At 34.8% G+C, this 19,214-nt stretch overlaps 1 protein-coding gene across 1 annotated transcript; it reads left to right on the top strand.

Annotated features, from left to right (window-relative positions):
* The first annotated feature begins 705 nt into the window (after positions 1-705).
* On the top strand, positions 706-6,606 carry LOC133330627 (cuticle protein 38-like). Its single transcript, XM_061539057.1, has 3 exons — positions 706-1,084; positions 6,091-6,158; positions 6,229-6,606. The coding sequence occupies exons 1-3, from the start codon at positions 718-720 to the stop codon at positions 6,604-6,606; spliced, it is 813 nt and encodes a 270-aa protein (XP_061395041.1). The 5' UTR covers positions 706-717.
* The last annotated feature ends 12,608 nt before the right edge of the window (positions 6,607-19,214 follow it).

Here is a 19,214-nt window from a genome sequence, read left to right as displayed (position 1 = left end):
ACCTGTGCGAGGTGCATCTTTAACATCAAAAATTCCTGAACGGAATCTTCGAAACCAAAATTGCACATAATTGGCTGTTATAGTATCGGAACCATAAACACCATTCACAATTTTAGCCGCTTGGCTTGCATTTTCGCCTTTGTCAAAGAAAAACTGTAAAATGTACTGAAATTTCTCTTGGTTCACTTCCAAAAATAAACATATGCCAGATTATTAATTTTTATCTAGAATACTATAAACATTATGATAATATTTCTGATCCCATTATCTAGCGACTCAAATTGATCAAAAATATAATTAGGTGAATATGTTTAGCCTGGCTATCAAATCTTTCATTATAGATTAAAGGAGATCAATGCACATGACATTTTTCATATTTACATATGATTGTCCCCGGTTTGATGTGTTGTGAATTTTAGTTAAAACTAAAATAATTGTAGTTTGTATGAACGTCATGTCTGAACATTGTACACAAAACGCGAATTAAAATTATTCGATTAAATGACACATAACGGAATTCATACCACACAAAAAATAAGTATAAATAGTTCAGTTCATTACCAAATAGGGTATCAGATATTCTTGTGTTCTCACAGTAATCACAACAAATCAAATTTTATCAACATGTTCAAATTCGTAAGATAACTTTTTGATGAAAATTCAAATGTGCTGATTTATTAATATTTGTAACTTTATTAGGCCGTTGTTATCTTCGCCATGATTGCCTGCGCTGCCGCCAAGCCTGGTTTGGTTACTCCTTTGGCTTATACCGCACCCGCTGCTGTTGTTGCCGCCGCCCCAGCTCCATTCGTTACTGCCACCAGCAGCCAATATGTTGCTCGTAATTACAATGGTATTGCCACCGCTCCAGTTGTTGCTCCTGTTGCCGCCCCTATTGTAGCTAAGACTGTTGCTGCTCCCATTGTTGCCAAGACTTTCGCTGCCCCAGTCGTTGCTGCTTACACTACCCCAGTTGCCGCTGCCTACTCTGCCCCAGTTATTGCCAAATACGCCGCCACCTATGCTGCTCCCTTTGCTTACTCTGCTCCCTTGACTTATGCTGCTGCTCCAGCCCCAGTTTTGTTTTAAAAACTTTGAGACTGACAGCCTGTTTTTGTAAAATTCTAAACGAACGAATTCGAGTGACTTACGACCAAACTCCTTGGTTTTGAAGAATATGTCATTTATTTTTGTTTTGAATCAAAAAATATTTGTTTACATAAACAAAGGTTTGGTCGTAAGTCACTCGAATTCGTTCGTTTAGAATTTTACAAAAACAGGCTGTGAATTAGACACGAAATAAGAAATAAAAATACAATAATATTTAAATGATATGATTTTTTATTTCAAATCTTTTTTGCGGATTACGAAATGGAAATACTAAATACGTTTTTAAAAAAGATGGTTCCGGCCTCAACAAAAATGTGAAAACTGACCAAAAGTGAAGCTATGGCTTACCCTCAACTTTATACGACAAAAATGTGTCTCATCAAACTATCGGGTATTTAAATAATTGTTTTTGTACCAAATCCTTGTCAGACGGACAAATTTTGAGTATAGAAGTGACCGGATAGATTAAGTTCGAAAATAAAGACTATCGGTCCAATGTTTCCGGTAACTCTCCCACCAAATTTTCGACATTTTGAAGAAAGCAGTGAATTCGATCATGTTGAATGTAAAGGATTATCGGTCCACTTCACTTCACTTTAAAGTGAAGCTAATGTGAGTATCCGATTTGACCAAACTCTACACATCGGAATAAGCAAACAAAGATGTTACGATGAATCAAAAATGGGATCGACGTGAAAAATATTGAAAATGTGTTTTTTGGATTGAATCTTGGAACAATGCATTATGTTTACTTGATCTGGAAATTCTCATTAAAATTGTTAGCACTTAAAAACGAGCAAGGAAAGTAGTAAAGACGGACTGGACCGTCAAATTCATGTCAGTTTGAACGAACTTAAATATGTGATCTTTATCTATAAGTGAACCGACTAACATCAATCCATACACATGCCTTTCTGCAACCTCTGCTAAAGTTAATTTCATTCGGGCATATTTTGAGTCGTTTACGTACGATGGGTCTAATCGATTTAAAGTAACATTGCTACACTCTATTCGGCATGCCGCACTGTTCAAAATTTAATCCGAATCAGACATCAGTTAGAAATATAAATGGAAGCTATGTCTGCATCTGGGGCACCATTTACCTTAAACCGTATATATATATATATATATATATATGGAAGCTATATCTAAATCTGAACGAAAATTAGCACAGATTATTCTAGACTTAATTTAGTACACTGTGCCAAATTTCGTACAAATCTAAATATATATAGGGACTTTGGTGCACCAAATACATTAAATCGGACGAAAATATTTATGGGAGCTATATCTAAATTTGACTCGATATTGAAGAAATTTAACAGACACCATTCTAGACCCTATTCATTACGCTATGTCAAGTTTCGCGCAAATCGAAGGATATATAGGGACTTTGGTACACCATTTATCTTAAATCGGACGAAAATATATATGCGAGCTATATCTAAATCTGAACCGATTTTTCCAAATTGCAATAGGGTTCGTCCTTGGGCCAATTAAGTGACCTGTGCCAAATTTCATCCAAATAGGGTCATAAATGCGACCTATACATTGTTAACAAAAATACATGGACGGACAGACGAACGGGCAGACAGACGGACATGCATAAATCGACTCAGAAAGTGATTCTATGCACATTCTCAAAAGGAACCATGGGTCTATTTCGAATATTTTTGCCTGTTACAAACATATGCACAAACACATAATACCCTGTACCACAGTGTGATGAAGAGTATAAAAATATATGTGAGATATATCTAAATCTGAACCGATTTTTTCCAATTTCAATAGGTTTCGTTCTTGGGGTAAATAAATGAGATGTGCCAAATTTAATCCAATTCGGATCATAAATGCGACCTGTACTTTGTTTACAATTTAACATACTCGGACAGACAGACCGACGGACAAGCATAAATTGACTCAGACGGACATAGTAGTACATCGACTAGTACATAACTTTGGTAGATGATTTACAATAGTCCATTCACCTGTCTATCTTGCTGGCTGGTGGTCATGATAACACTTAAAGGTAGTAAACAACTTGATTCATATTGTGGACATCCCAATAGTTCTTCAATACTTAGATATATTTCAAAAATTGAGCTTTCTATACTTTATCAATAAAGAAATGATTTGATCGAGAATTTGGACATCACAGATCCAGATCTATTAAGAAGACGAAGTCAAGAGCAGTCAACTCATTCTAATACTTTTCCCACTTCAAAATTTATATAATCAATTATTTCCAATATACATCTTCTAAGAGTCGTATTTATCTATTAAATTAAACAACTAATATTTAAATAGTATTATAGGTGTTTTATTTCTTAATTCGCATCTATGTCAGTCTCAAAGTTTAAAACAAAACTGGAGCTGGAGCAGCAGCATAAGTCAAGGGAGCGGAGTAAGCGAAGGGAGCAGCATAGGTGGCGGCGTATTTGGCAACAACAGGGGCGGAGTAGGCAGCGGCAAGTGGGGTGGTGTATGCAGCAGCGACAGGGGCAGCGAAAGTTTTGGCAACAATTGGAGCAGCAACAGTCTTAGCTACAATAGGGGCGGCAACGGGAGCAACAACTGGTGCGGTGGCAATACCATTGTAGTTACGGGCAACATATTGGCTACTTGTGGCAGTAACGAAAGGTGCAGGAGCGGCAGCAACAACAGCAGCGGGTGCAGTGTAAGCCAAAGGAGTAACTAAACCTGGCTTGGCAGCAGCACAGGCAATCATGGCGAAGATAACAACGGCCTACAAAAGATGAAGAATATATTTGTTAATTTCATTCAAATAAAGTTTCCAAAAGTTTAAACTTACGAATTTGAACATATTGATAAGATTTTGCGGTTATTGTGAGAACACAAGAATATCTGATACCGTTTTCGGAAATGACCTACTATATTTATAGCTGGAACTTGGATTTTCAATAGTTGCTGTCATGTTTAATTTACATATTTTAATTTATTTTTTTGTTTACACTAGCTGAAAACAAGAGTTGTACAAAGAAAACTGTGTTGGTATTTCAACCAATCAAATATCTTTAATTAATATTCGAATCACAACATATGGGTTATGTTGTGCATTATTACTGTAAATACACATACCATCTTGCTCTGGCATGAATTAGGACTATTAACATCGCAAAAAAATTACAAAATTTCGGACATATGAAATATAATTGTTGGAAAATTTCCTCTGTTGTATCGAAGGTCTTGAGGCTCATCCCGATTTACACATATTGGTTATGCAAAATGATTTATATAAAAAAACGCAGTATTTTTAGCCTGTCTTGTCCTATAACATATTTTATCTTTGATATACTATACTTTCAAATCCTCTGATATGGATTATACCTTTGGTGGATCAGTGCTCATGATATTCCTCCTATTGATGCTCCCTCCAAGGAACATTGATATGAAATTGAACGAACTTAAATATGTGATCTTTATCTACAAGTGAACCTACTAATATCAATCCATACAAATGCCATTCTAGAACCTATGCTAAATTTAATTTCATTCGGGTAGATTTAGAGTCATTTGCGTACAATGAGACTAATCGATTTAAAGCAACCTTGGTACACGCCATTCGGTATACCGCACAGTTAAAAATTTAATCCCAATCAGGAACCCGTTAGAAATATAAATGGAATATATGTCTGCACCACTTTTAACCCTTTATGGCCCAATGGTGCACACAGGCAACAACATTTTTTAGAGCTTATATTTAATATGCAGCTAGTAGATATATATTATTTGGATTTCATATGTCAAGACCTGATTATGGACGACACACATTAAAAGAAAAATAAAAAAAAAATCCAAATAATTTTTGGAAAATTTCCTATGTTGAATCGAAGGACTTGAGGCTCGATTTTAGCTTTCGATTCAGTTACATTTATATCATCCCGATTTACACATATTGGTTTTGCAAAATGATTTATATTAAAAAAAACGAAGTTTTTTTAGCCTGTCTGGTCCTACAACATATTTTATCTCTGATATACTATACTTTAAGGGAACCCCCCCAATTCTCGATATTAATTTTTCAAGATTTTCAATGGGCTGGTAAATCAAAACCAATGCTTGTTAAGGTTTGTAACTTTACACATATATATTTGAAGATTTAAAAATTAAGAAAAATAATTTACAAAAAATGTTTGTTATTGTTTTGTTGTTGTTTTTTGTAATTAAAGAAAAGTCCTTATTTTTGATGGCGGGCATGATAACTCCTCACTGGAACATCGGAATCCGAAAATTCCAACGGTGTTAGAAAGAGTACACATCTGGCTCTCGTATGAACTAGGATTATTGACTTCGCTCTAAAATTAACAAAATGGTGGACCTTTGAAAAAATATTTTTGAAAAATCGCCGATTTTTTACCAAATCCCAAGTTAAAAAATAAGGAAGATCTTCACCGATTGGCTTTATCCTAGTTCATACGATAGCTATACACTCACAGAGAAACGTGTAAAAATTTGAAGTCGATTGGGTTATTAGTTTTTGAGTTATCGTGCCCGCCATTCGCAAAAAAATGTTTAGAGAAAAACTCGTTTAAATTTTGAGAAACCCTTCAGCCGTCACTTGATGCTGACACAATAAATCGGCTATATCTTTAAGAGTTGTTGAGATTTTTATTTGAAATTTTGTAGGGACATTCTTTAATTAGTGTAGATTCCAATTATATCAACAACATTTTTGACCCCGAGAATGGGGGGGTCCCCTTAAAATCCTCAAACATGGATTATACCTTTGGTGGATCAGTGCACATGATATTCCTCCTATTGACGTATGTTTGACCCCGGTATGATGTGTTATGCATTTTAAATACAGCAAGGTGCTAAAACATTTGTTGTTTGTATGAACGTCATGTCTGGTAACTGTGCACAAAACGTGAATTAATATGATTCAATGGAATTGAACATAACGGAACTCATATCACCCACAACTATTATGTATAAATAGTTCAGTTCATTTCCAAATAGGGTATCAGATATTCTTGTGTTCTCACAGTAATCGCAACAAATCAAATCTTCTCAACATGTTCAAATTCGTAAGTTTAAAATTTTTGGAAAATTTAAATGGTTTGAAATAAAAAAAGTATATATTTTACATATTTGTAGGCCGTTGTTATCTTCGCCATGATTGCCTGTGCTGCTGCCAAACCTGGTTTGGTAACTCCTTTGGCTTATACCGCACCAGCTGCTGTTGTTGCTGCTGCCCCAGCTCCCTTTGTGACTGCCACAAGTAGCCAATATATTGCTCGTAACTACAATGGTATTGCCACTGCTCCAGTTGTTGCTCCCGTTGTCGCTAAGACTGTTGCTGCTCCCATTGTTGCTAAGACTTTCGCTGCCCCAGTCGCTGCTGCTTACACTACCCCAGTTGCCGCTGCCTACTCTGCCCCAGTTGTTGCCAAATACGCCTCCACCTATGCTGCTCCTTTCGCTTACTCTGCTCCCTTGACTTATGCTGCCGCTCCAGCTCCAGTTTTGTTCTAAGAGACTGACTTACGATATATTAAATAAATGGTTCCTAAATAATATAAAAAATTAAAAAAATATAAATTTGGCTTTTATATTAATTATTTGACTATTTTTTTGGAGGCACCAGATGAGTTTTTGGGTTCTATAATAATTATAGTCTCCAACAATACGTCGATGTGGTTAATTAGTTGGATGGATACACAAAAGTTGCGTAGAATGCATCTTTTGTGTACCCATATGTACCAATTTCTAAAAATTTAACATATATTATTGATATATTTCCGATTGCTATAAATTTATGTACAACGGAGAGGACCTTCAAAAAGTCTGGCTGTCAGTCTGTGTGACGAAAGTACAATTTAGATCCCCAATACTTAAGATAGATTACTACTACACCAGACATGATTGGTATTGAAGATGGGATATATTGGTACACGTTGTGGTACGTCCTATTTTTTTAGAGGACAATCATATATTTTTTTAACTGGCTGTCATCTAAAAAATTTATTTTATATTTGTATTTGTTAATTCAAATAAGTTAATGAATAACTTTTATGAAATTTCAGTGACATATGTAGAAAGGGAGTCCGAATCTTAGTAGGAAAAATTATATATCGGTATTTTCAGGATATTTAGACAAATTTTCCAACCGAATTGATTTTATTTGGATATTGTGGGTTCTATGTTTCCAGGTGTCCCCAATATAAAATACCCAACGTTTAATTTTTATACCCTTCACCACACTGTGGTACAGAGTATTATGTCTTTGTGCATATGTTTGTAACAGGCAAAAATAATCGAGATAGACCCATGGTTCCTTTTGAGAATATGCATAGAATCACTTTCTAAGTCGATTTATGCATGTCCGTCCGTCCGTCTGTCTGTCTGTCCATGTTAAATTGTAAACAAAGTACAGGTCGCATTTATGATCCGAATTGGATAAAATTTGACATAGGTCACTTATTCGGCCCAAGGACGAACCCTATTGAAATTGGGAAAAATCGGTTCAGATTTAGATATAGCTCCCATATATATATTTAACCGATTTAATGTAAACGGTGCCTATATATCTTTCGATTTGCACGAAATTTGGTACAGGCTAATCATTTAGGCCTATAATGATGTCTGCCAAGTTTCGTGAAAATCGGTCCAGATTTAGATATAGCTCCCATATATAGTTTCGTCCGATTTCATGTAAATGGTGCCCCAAAGTCCCTATATATATTTTGATTTGCACGAAATTTGGCATAACTTACTGAATTAAACCTAGAGGGATGTCGGCCAAGTTTCGAGAAAATCGGTCCAGATTTAGATATAGTTCCCATATATAGTTTCGTCCGATTTCATGTAAATGTTGCACCAAAGTCCCTATATATCTTTCGATTTGCACAAAATTTGGCATAACGTACTGAATTGAGCCTAGAGTGATGTCTGCGTTGTTTCGTGAAAATCGGTCCAGATTTACATATAGCTCCCTTTTATTATAGTTTGATTTTAAGTAATTGACGCACCAAGGGACCAATAGGAACAAAACGTTCTGAAATTCGTATAACCTATCCTGTGACAAGTTTGTTTGAAATAGATTAATATTTGGATAGAGCTTCCATATATATTTTCGCCCGATTTCAAGTAAATTGGGCATCAAACTCCTCATGTTAGTCAGTTTGACATCAAATTTTGCACAAAATTGAGCATAGAATTATGTAGTTGCGTTTTCTAGAAGTACAGACATAGCCCAACGGATGGCCTATTTTTATTTGTTTGAAGTCGATTTACATACTTTATGGATAGATCTACGTAGATTCACATTTAGATAAATATCTCATTTTTTCATCCAATTTTATGTTATAGTCCTGTTTAATATACCCGTAGTGGTGAAGGGTATCATATAGTCGGTCCCGTCCGACTTTACTACTTTCCTTACTGGTTTTTTTTAATTTTCCGAAAACTTACCTTCAAAAGTGGCTGTAATTGAGTATTCCTTCTGGCTTATGGGTTGCAAAATACGCTTGGGAAAAATAGTTGACATAGGTCTACTTCCTTGTTATGTTCCTTATATAAAGATCCCAAGATTATTCGCTTCGACCATAAATATATAATATATATATACCCCAAATATAACAGTATCTCCCAACTTTCGATATTTTGGGGAGTTTGGGCATATTTCTCAAACCTATCCTGGCAATTATTAATATCCGTCCACTTTTTGATATAGCCCTCTATGGCCGCCTATATCTATGGCCGCCATATAATCTCGGTATTCTGGGGATTTTTGGCTTTAATTTTCTATTCTGATTTTTTCATTTGGGTCAAATCTTCTTACCAAAAATTGTCTCGGTCGATGTTTGGGTATAGCTCCCATATAAATGACATGCCCCATTATTTGTATTTTGATATGGTAATTTTGCATTCCGAAACCTTGATTACAAAAAACTTTACAGAACGTGTTTTCGTCTTCTCCGAATTTCTCCCACCACGATAATCAAGCAAAATGCTTTATCTACGAACCACTTTTGCTGGTTCAGGCTCGCTTGCGTAATCCCAAATGATCCATTGCTATGTTTTGGGTTAAATGCATATGAATCGTCACCTATGAAAATCTTAAACACGATTTTATTTTAATCAAATTCGTGTATAGGGACTCAGTTTATTACGTCATATCGGTTATAACGACTGTATGCAATAGTCCCAAGAAAAGTTATTCCTTTTATTTGATACCGCTTATTGCCACCAATTTCGCCAATCCCTTGGCGCCGTTATAATTAAAAACAAGATCATTTCTTCGTTTAATATTGTAATATTCCTAATGAAATTCATTAAAAATACCTCTGCTTCCCCCTAAAAACCCAAACAGTGACACTTAAACCACTAATTGTTCACACTTTTAATGCGATGACAACGAATTCCATAAAAAGTGATTTATAGCACAGGCAAACAAATAAAACGGCCAAAATTAATAATAACAACTATTTTAAAACATGACACGTTAATAAATTCAGGTGTCCGCCAAAAGACGGGCAACAGCAACGATAATAATAACAACAACAAGTAATTAATGGCAAGCAAAGCCAGAAGTAGTAGCCACTGGTCTGACGCTACTGTCTGTCAATCGGTGACCAACAAATGATTTGGGTTTTAGTAGCCAATGTCTTCAACATCGTTGAACGGTAAGAACGTGACATACGTATTCGGACGGTAGTGTGTTGTCGAATGAATGACGGTGATGGTTTTGTGTTTATTTTCGGATTTTCTGTAGGTTATATATTTGGGTCTTCAGATTGAATTTGCCTCAATGGGCAATGGATTTGAAAATCGTGCCAAGGTTATGTAAACAAAATTATACAAGGATATGCAATGAAATACAGCAATTGGAAAGGTGTATTAGTTCTTAATGATCGAAATATTGGAAAAACCAGTGAGCGGAGCAGTATAGTCGGACGGGGCCGACCATACGATACCCTACACAACTACCACGGAACTCAAATTTTCTGCGGATGTTTATTTCGAGACTGGGCAATATTTCGTGATATTTGCACCCTCTTGCCCGATTAGAGGTAAACACACTTCCTCACACTGACATATTTTCCGAATATTACGAGTATTCAGTGCAGCTATTGTCCAGATTCTCTTCACCGTGGGTTGTGTTGCGATGTTCGGCTTTCATTTGAGGTCTATAGATCGACTCGAAAATTACACAAAAAAATTAAGTTTTCGGTCCACTTCATTCCAAAATTATTATGTGTTCATAACCGAAAGTTATAGGCGTTGTCCTTGACCATAACTGGAACCTCATGGAACATTTCAAAGCGATCAGCGCTATAGTTCCGCTCTCCAGAGTGATAATGGGTTACTAAATAATATACGAATACGGAGATACCTGTAAATATTTAGGTGTAACTCCCACATCCGAGCACATACAACAATATAATTGGTCATAATTTAAAGGTCAACCACTCCTCTTGGATATACTATCAACTTCTCGGGTATATGTCCTTCAGCGGTAAATATTTACGCCATATAATACAAATTTTGTCATTTTTCACACAAAAGTCAGGGTCCATTTGACCCGCTAAATATTGACCAATCTTTATCAAAACAGGCAAGCTTATTCTTTGGCCCGATCCCCTTCTCCATGCAAAATTTCACGATGTTCGGGCCATTATTGCGGCCTCTGGAGCGACCAGAAAAACCGAAAAAAATTTAGTATTTGGTCCATTTCATCCCCTAAATATTAACCGATCTTTCCCAAAAACAATAGGGGTCTTCATTGGCCAGAACCCATCCTACATGCAAAATTTCGAGAAGATTGGTCCATAACTGTGGCCTGTATCGTGTTTACAAAGTATAATGGACAGACGGACGGACGGACGGATACACATGTCTAGATCGACTCAGCTAGTTGAGATATGACGATCGGTATACTTAAAGGTGGGTCTAGGACCAATATTTCGCGGCGTTACAAACTTTTGGGGCTGCACAAAGCTATAATACCCTGACAACATAGTTGTGTAGGGTATAATGACAACATAGTTGTGTAGGGTATAATAAACATAAATAAAACCTAATTAAACATTTTAAAATAAAATTATTTATTTTAATTCTTTTTTCTTTGGCTACATAGCATATATTTTGTTATTCGTTTACATATTTATATTTATGTTAACAATTCTATTACAATGTTTACCAAACACTTGTCGAATAAGAAGGATAGGCGTAGCTGTATGATGGATATCCATAACCGTAACCATAACGATATGTATAGGGATATGTAGTCCAAGCAGTAGAATATCCAGGATAGGCAACCGTTGGTACCGTTGGGACATAGACTCGATTAAATTGTCGTGCAACCACCTGATGGCTGTGAGCTGTTACCACTGGAGTACCAGTAGTAACGGCGTATGTTGTCGGGACAGTATGCACGGGTATAACACTTGCATTGATGCAACACCACAAGGCCAGGAAAATGAAAAGTAGCTGAAAAATATGAAAACAAAAAAAAAAAAAAAAAAATAAATAATAATGTTGAGAAAACCCATTTTTGATATACGGATAAATCATCAATAATTCCGAATATAAAATTCGATGTATTTGGGAATAATTTTTAAGAAAATATCAGACATATAAACGTGTTTTTTTAAATAACTGTAGACACTGTAAAAGTAGATCTAAAACTATTTTAAAAGACTTTCAGAAAGATAATTATATTTTTTATGAAAATGAAAAATTATGAATATATCTTGATGGTCCTAGGAGCGTTTTCCACCGAAGTGGCTATATTTTAGCATTAAACAACTTCTTCCCAGGACCTATTTTACGGTCCTATACTATTCGGTATTTTAGTTTTTCATCATAATCAGCAGTAAATCGGTATTTTGGATTCACGTTTGATATCAAGTCTGCCTTTATGATCCGATTTGGATGAAATTTGGCGCAGCTCGTCTATTTGGCCCAAGGACGAACTCTATTGAAATTGGGAAAAATCGATATAGCTCCCATATATATTTTCGTCCGATTTAAAGTAAATGATGCACGAAATTTGGCATAGCGTATTGAATTAAGTCCAGAACGACGTGTGTTTAATTTCGTGAAAATCGGTTCAGATTTAGATATAGCTCCCATATATAGTTTCGTCCGATTTAAGGTAAATGGTGTACCAAAGTCCCTATATATATTTCGATTTGGCATAGCGCACTGAATTTAGTCTAGAATGATATGTGTTAAGTTTCCTGAAAATCGGTTAAGATTTAGATATAGCTCCCATATATATGTTCGTCCGATTTTAGGTAAATAGTGCAGCAAAGTCCCTATATATCCTTCGATTTGCACGAAATTTGGCAAAGCGTACTGAATTGAGTATAGAATGATGAGTGGTGAGTTTCGGGTAAACCGGTTCAGATTTAAATATAGCGCCCATATATATATTTTCTTCCGATTTTAGGAAAATAATGCACCAAATAGTGCTTGAAATTAAATTTTTAATGGAGCGAATAGCGTGTATCAATTTCGCTAGAAATTGTTTCCCATAAATTTGTCCCATGGTACGCAGACTACTCTAAATCTCCCCGATTGAAACTAAATTCAACAGAGATGGCAGAAAGACCTGAGTATGTTCCCTTGCAGGGAACATTGGCATGCAATTGTAGGGATACATATGTACAATATACCCAAAGTGGTGAAGGGTATCATATAGTCGGCCCCGTCCTGCTTTACTATTTTCCTTACTGGTTTTTACTTTTGATTTGATCAATTACCAATATTGATCCACCTTTAAGAGAAGCCCACAAATAACGTTACAACCCAAATATAGTTATTTTGGGGAGCTTGAGCTCGTGTTTAAACCAATTTGAGAGCAGTTTAATATTGGGATTCCTATTGAGTAAAAATGTCCCTAAAATGTCTGGGTACCATATAATTTTAACCCCCATTATTCGACATTTTGTGGGTTTGGGCAGGTTTTTTTAGAAGAATTGGCTTCAATTTGATTTTTAGGTTCTCGTGGGATAAATATTTCTACTTAATTTGATTAATAGGAAATCACCCATATAACGCTAAAATCCAAACTTCGATATTTTGGGAAGCTTGGCACGTGCTAAGTTAGATGTAATTTTATAATTTTGGTGTTTGAGTACCAAAATCTTATCAAATTCTTCTGGCGTGTAGAATTTTCCTACCAAAAAATATCAATGCCAGTTTACGTTTTGGTATAGTTCCCATAGAACGGTATCATCCCCTTTTCGGTATTTTGAGAATATTAGCCGGATTTTCCAATCGAAGGGTATATAATTTGGTATAAAGGTATCCAATTTTTGACAGAATCTCAACTCAAAAGTTCTGCTTAATTTTTGGTAAAAAATTCGCTAAAACTTTTATTAAGTTTAACCGAATTTTCTCCTGGGAGTTGCTATAATTCCTGATGAATTAAAAATAAATAAAAACCCGTTTAAGTTTTCAAACTAGAGTGTCTGTAATTTGGAACATAATACTATAACATAGACTCCATATAAATGTCTCGTCGACATAAGAAGTCCTTATGAATGTAAAATAATCCTTGTAGAACAAAAATTAGTGGATATATTTTTTAAATAACTATAGGAAATGGTTTGTACATTTTTTAAATATTCACTTTGACTGGACGATATAAGCTATTCATGGAATTGATCCAAAACTATTTATTTTTTTGGTAGTGTTGGCGGGTTATTCTTTTTTATAAAAGTATATGTTGACAACTCTATATATTCCAAAGCGAATTGTGGATTTGGCTCTCCACCAACCCGAGTTTACTGCGTACTCGATGTATATAGAGAATCTATAATTCGGATAGATTTTGATTATTTTAGTTATTTCTTCATAAATAAGGATAATTCTCACTGTATCCTTGCATTATCACATTTAGAACAACTATTTTCAATCAATTAATTATAGACACTTTTATCCGAAAATCCACAACACACTATTATATTTCTCACCAATTTCATGGCGTTATCCGATATTTCGAACTGCACTGGCGGTAAATAATAAACGGTCTACACCCACTCGTTTGACTGACAATAATAGTTTTTATACCTGAAGACCGGTATAAATATGTCAAATAAATGATGAACCACGATTAATCTCTCCCCCCTTATTCGTTGCACTTTTCTAAATGCAATTTAATCGCACACGACGAATTTGCATATTTGCATTAGACAAGATATCCCTAAAAGGCGCTTAGACTCTTTAAAGAGTTACAAACAAATGCCGTTCATTTGAATTTGTAATGTTTTGCATTTGTTTTTTTTTACACCTTTGGTTTATTTGATCGCTATCTCAATCAATTCGCTTGCAACGAATGAACAGCTGCAATTTTTGTATGTCATAATTTTGTGTATGTGCCTTGCATACAATTTTTTCTTATTTCATAGGCATTTGCCCAAAAGTGGATTATTATCAGATTGCCTCATATACGTGGATACAAATGAAATAAAATGTATTATGACATATTAATTAGAATTATACAATGTAAGTGTATACAAATATGTACATTTGTACTTGTACAAACAAAATGAGATATTCAATATGGAAGAATGTGTCTAGTAATATACACATGCAGTACCCTGCAATAAAGAATGAGGATTTATTAAAAAAAAATACACTTCATTATAAAGTGTCAGTCGATTTTGCCTACAAATATATACCCTCAGCCCATAACATCTGTAGTATACATGTTAGCGAAAAGAGTGAGTCCATTGACCTTATCTTCAAATTAAGTTACCATCAAAAGAAAGCAAGCTATGCTAGGGGCAATAAATCTGCTTATGTGTGATTTATCTTGGCATAACTCCCATATAAATGTCCCGATCGATTTTAGGTATTTTAATCGTGGAGGGTATAAAATGTACGGCCCGAATTAACCCTACGGCCAATAACCAAAAAAGTATACGTAGATCAATAACCGTGGCACATTTGTACCCATCCAAAGATAGCTCTGTAACTCATTAAAAAATTGGACTATTGTGAGGTTTTTTGTTTTAAGTTAGTCTATACGGATCTGATCTAGACGTAGGAACTCAAAATTATATATACATTAAAATAATATATATTTAAATCCATGCTTAAATGATAATCATAGTAAATTCGTTATAGATTTCGAATGGGGTAAGCTTTTTTAGTTATTTTTTATTGGGATCTCATTTAGGTGTTCCTCAACCCCTCTGCAAATTTTTGTGGCCATAGACAACATGGGGACAACAGGGCGACTCGTGGAAATCAGAAACTTCCTTGATTTTCCTTTGGTATACAGGGACTAAAACAATTTTTATTGCCAATTATCCACATTTTATTAATTTAGAGATTGTGATTGGCGCGTTTTTAACATTATTTAATATTTAAAACGTTATCATTATATATGAACGTCAATTTAGGATTGTAATAAATCAGACTAATTCGATTATAGAAAAGGTTTCAGGCCCAGTATGAAGAATAATTGGATAATTACGGACAATAATTATTGTTTCTGTACCTGTATACCAAAGGAACACCAAGGTAGTTTCTGAATTCCACGAGTCGTCCTGATGGCCCCATGTTGTCTAGGGCCACAAAAATTTGCAGAGGGGTTGAGGAATAAGATCCCATAAAAAAATAACTAAAAAAGCCTAACCCATTCGAAATCTATAACAAATTTACTATGATTGTTTTAGATAGATTATCATTTATGCATGGATTTAAATACATATTATTTTAATGTATATATAATTTTGAGTTCCTACATCTAGATCAGATCCGTATAGACTAATTTAAAATAAAAAACCTCACGATAGTTAAATTTATTAATGTGTTACAGAGCTATCTTTATATGGGTACAAATGTACCACGGTTATTGATCTACGTAGGTAATAACTTTAAAAATTATTTTTATTGAAAATATTTATAATTTTTTCTTCGATTATGTGTGAAAATACCTCAAGAATGATTTCTCAAAATTTGATCCAAATATCTCCATTATTAAAAATTTTACAGCATTTTTTTTTTTTTTTTTTTTTTTTAAAAAAGGTAAAAATGTAACCGGTTATTGACCGTAAGGTTAAACAAGCTTTTTTATTATTTTTGAGGAAAAATATTATTTGAATATTGAATAATAATGGTTGGTCAAACCTGAAAAAACGTTAATATTTAAAAATAAATCAACTTCCAAAGCACGTGTGTTGCTAGGGGTATGAATATTTTATAATAAATATACACACAGCGCAACCTGTTGTTTCATTGAGAAACTACACAAAAAAGCTCTGATGTAGTAAGTCTACGCTAAAAGTTGCTAGTTCAGACACACTTTATTGTGATTGTCATATCAAAATTCAAAATTGTAACGCCAGGTGTTTGACGGCTGACTCGATTTATCATTCAGTTAAAATAGTTGGTCACGATAAGGTGGAGTGGATGATTAATTTGTCGTTCCGATTGTGTGAACTCGAAATATTCTATGAGAGATAGAGATCCTATGATTCTTGCATAAATAAATAAAGAAAAAAATTCTATTTCGATGTCTATTAAATCACGAATCCCGATAGAGATGCCAAAATGTTATCATACATAGCTGCTACCCCTTGGTATTGAAAAAAAAAAATAATATTTCCACGTTTGAAGATTTTATCTGCATTTCCAATCTAATGCGATGTAATTTGACATTACGTATTCCTTGAAAGCTGAAGTACATCTATAGAGATTGTATTTACCGGGTAAATACCTAAGGGGTGGGTAAATACCGGGTAAATACCAATTTGCGGGTATTTATTTGGGTATTTACTATATTGAATCTGTAATACAACATCTTACACCCTATTTCCGGGTTTCTGTTATCAAATCGATTTAGAATGGATAGTTTTACGATACTTTAAAGAATACTTGGGTAAATACTTGGGTAAATACCCGAGTTTTTACCCAAATTTTGCACACATGTTTTTAATGTCAAAGCAAATATAGAAATCCAAAAATGGGGTCCCTGGGTTCACGTTTTGATATAGCCTCCCTATAACCGTATCTCCCGATTAAAGGTATTTTTTGTCTATTAGACACATTTTCCAACCAAATTGGCTGTACCTTGGCACAGAATGTTCTTTTTGGGTACCAAATGTCCATGCAAAAATTTATGTATGGAAGTCCACGTTTACTGGTAGCCCCCATACAAAGGTACCCCTATTTTGAGTATTTACCCAAAAATTGGGTATAAACTCATTAACTGCCGAACCACTTGACATAGGCGGCCAAAATTTTGCATACGTGTTTTTAATTTCAAAGCAAACATAGAAATCTAAAAATGGTACCTGGGTCCAAGTTTTGATATAGCCCCCATATATTCCTATCTCCCGATTTAAGGTATTTTTTTGCCTATTAGACACATTTTACAACCAAATTGGTTGTAATTTGGCACAGAATGTTCTTTTTGGGTACCAAATGTCCGAGCAAAAATTTATGTATGTAGGTCCACCTTTACTGGTAGCCCCCATACAAAGGTACCCCTTTTTTGAGTATTTACCCAAAAATTTGGTATAAACCCATTAAATGCCGAACCACTTGACATAGCCGGTCAAAATTTGGCTCAGATGGTTTTTATGTTAATACAAATACTGGTATGAAAAATGGGGTCCCTGAGTCCAAGTTTTCATATAGCCCTCATATGACAGTATCTCCTGATTTAAGGTATTTTTTGTATATTAGACACATTTTGCGGACAAATTGGTTATAATTTGGTATAATGATATATCTTTGTGCACAACACATTCATGCGAAATGTCGTTTTTGTCAGAATGGTTCAAATATCAACATTATTTCCTGTATGGGGTCTTCAAAACACACGTCAATTGGTTCGGCTGTTAAAGAGTTTATAAATATATATAAATACCCAAAATCAGGACCGGTGTATAGGACAGAAAACGTGGATCAGCGTAGACAATTTTTTGCATGGATAGTTGGTACTCATAGAGAACTCTCTGTGCCAAATTCCAGCCAGGATATTACCCAAAATCGGGAGGTACGGTTATATGGGTGCTATATCAAAACTTGGACCCAGGGACCCCATTTTTGGATTTCTATATTTGTTTTGACATTAAAAACATGTATGCAAAATTTTGGCCGCCTATGTCAAGTGGTTCGGCAGTTAAAGAGTTTATACCCAATTTTTGGGTAAATACTCAAAATAGGGTACCTTTGTATGGGGGCTACCAGTAAACGTGGACCTACATACATAAATTTTTGCATGGACATTTGGTACCCAAAAAGAACACTCTGCGCCAAATTACAACCAATTTGGTTGTAAAATGTTTCTAATAGACAGAAAATACCTTAAATCGGGAGACATGGTTATATGGGGGCTATATCAAAACTTGGACCCAGGGACCCCATTTCGGATTTCTATATTTGCTGTGACATTAAAAACATGTATGCAAAATTTTTGCCGCCTATGTCAAGTAGTTCGGCAGTTAATGAGTTTATACCCATTTTTTGGGTAAAAACTCGGGTATTTACCCAAGTATTTACCCACGTCTTTAAAGTATCGTAAAACTATCCATTCTAAATCGATTTGATAACAGAAATCCGGAAATAGGGTGTAAGATGTTGTATTACCTATTCAATATAGTAAATACCCAAATAAATACCCACAAATGGGTATTTACCCAATTTACCCTTTGGGTATTTACCCACTGCCCATCTCTATACATCTACGACGAAAATTTTTCGTCACAGATCCATGATTTGATTTTGCTGGAACTAAGGCTGTAGTCCTTCGAAGATTTTACAGTAATATTCTGCTCGTATATAACGTTTTTGCACTAAAACTTGAATCGTCTATATAGATTCCCTTCAACACGTCTATAAAGACTGTCTGAAGCATGTTTACAAATACAGCCTTCAGAACGCGCAAAAAGTCTCTCTCCAGCCCGTTTGAAAATCTTCGGATTGTGCTGACACCATTGAGTCCTCATGCTTTCAAGCATCGAGCATTTTTGCAACGACATGGCTCTGCTAACTCGTTGATAAAGAAATTGTAAATGAATTGACAGTGAAGAAATACATGCGGATATTCTGCCTTATAAAACTTGTTACATTGAAAACACCGAATGGCTGAATTTTGTACCAAATTGAAACTTGCT

Source organism: Musca vetustissima, unplaced genomic scaffold, assembly GCF_032173495.1.
Source record: "Musca vetustissima isolate MV318-11 ecotype Yass unplaced genomic scaffold, APGP_CSIRO_Mvet_v1 utg16949, whole genome shotgun sequence".
NCBI classification, from domain to species: domain Eukaryota; kingdom Metazoa; phylum Arthropoda; class Insecta; order Diptera; family Muscidae; genus Musca; species Musca vetustissima.
This window is presented reverse-complemented; position numbering and strand designations above follow the sequence as displayed.

Excerpts from the sequence above, each read along its gene's own strand:
- LOC133330627 (XM_061539057.1), top strand. The coding sequence starts at position 718 with ATGATTGCCTGCGCTGCCGCCAAGCCTGGTTTGGTTACTCCTTTGGCT. Across the intron at positions 1,085-6,090 it reads TGCTCCAGCCCCAGTTTTGT|GGTATCAGATATTCTTGTGT; the intron begins TTTAAAAACTTT and ends ATTTCCAAATAG. Across the intron at positions 6,159-6,228 it reads TTCTCAACATGTTCAAATTC|GCCGTTGTTATCTTCGCCAT; the intron begins GTAAGTTTAAAA and ends ACATATTTGTAG.